The sequence below is a fragment of the Buceros rhinoceros genome, unplaced genomic scaffold (assembly GCF_000710305.1).
Source record: "Buceros rhinoceros silvestris isolate BGI_N320 unplaced genomic scaffold, ASM71030v1 scaffold2928, whole genome shotgun sequence".
Taxonomy (NCBI): Eukaryota; Metazoa; Chordata; class Aves; order Bucerotiformes; family Bucerotidae; genus Buceros; species Buceros rhinoceros.
The window spans coordinates 44,737-45,322 of record NW_010424918.1 but is presented as its reverse complement, the minus strand read 5'-3'; the positions used below and the strand labels follow the sequence as shown (position 1 = coordinate 45,322).

At 37.9% G+C, this 586-nt stretch overlaps 1 protein-coding gene across 1 annotated transcript in view; it reads left to right on the top strand.

Annotated features, from left to right (window-relative positions):
* The window catches only part of ASMT (acetylserotonin O-methyltransferase), an 8,059-nt gene that overhangs the window by 4,586 nt on the left and 2,887 nt on the right, over window positions 1-586 (top strand). Inside the window, exon 5 of the mRNA XM_010140938.1 lies at window positions 193-311. Within this exon, the coding sequence (XP_010139240.1) occupies window positions 193-311 (119 nt within the window). The remainder of the gene's footprint in view (window positions 1-192; window positions 312-586) is intronic.

Sequence of the window (586 nt, the reverse complement as noted above, 5' to 3'; positions counted from 1 at the left end):
CGGAATGCAAAGCTGTGTCTTCTGCTGCAGTAAGACTCAAAGTAGGTTTATATGCAAAAAGCATGTATTCTCTGTCAGTAAAAAAAAAGTTTAGCATTTAAGCTAAAACTTGTAATAACAGTTATATGATAGGAATTACCAAGGATATTTTAAGTTGCCTTTTCTATGTGCTGTGTCTGTTTGCATTACTAGATCAGAAGAGGAAATGCTGAAATTCATGGCTGGCCAGAACTCAGTATGGAGTATATGTGGCAAAGATGTTCTTGCTGCATTTGATCTTTCTCCTTTCACTCAGATCTATGACTTGGGAGGTAGAAATCGTTAGATCTTCTTTAACAAGTCTCTGATTTTTCTTATTTTACAAGCTCTGAAAAGAAAAATAACTCCTATGTTGTATACTGGGCAAAACAATGGAAAGCAGGACATACCTCAGCAATAAAAGGAGCATTTTACTGGTTTACCTGGGTTAAAAGCAGAAATGTGAGAGTGATGAGAGCATTAGGAATGAGTAGTGGCTCATCCCCTTGTGTATGTGGCAGGTTTGGCATTTTTTTTGTGCCTTGCTTGGTACATTCTTCCCGGGGCA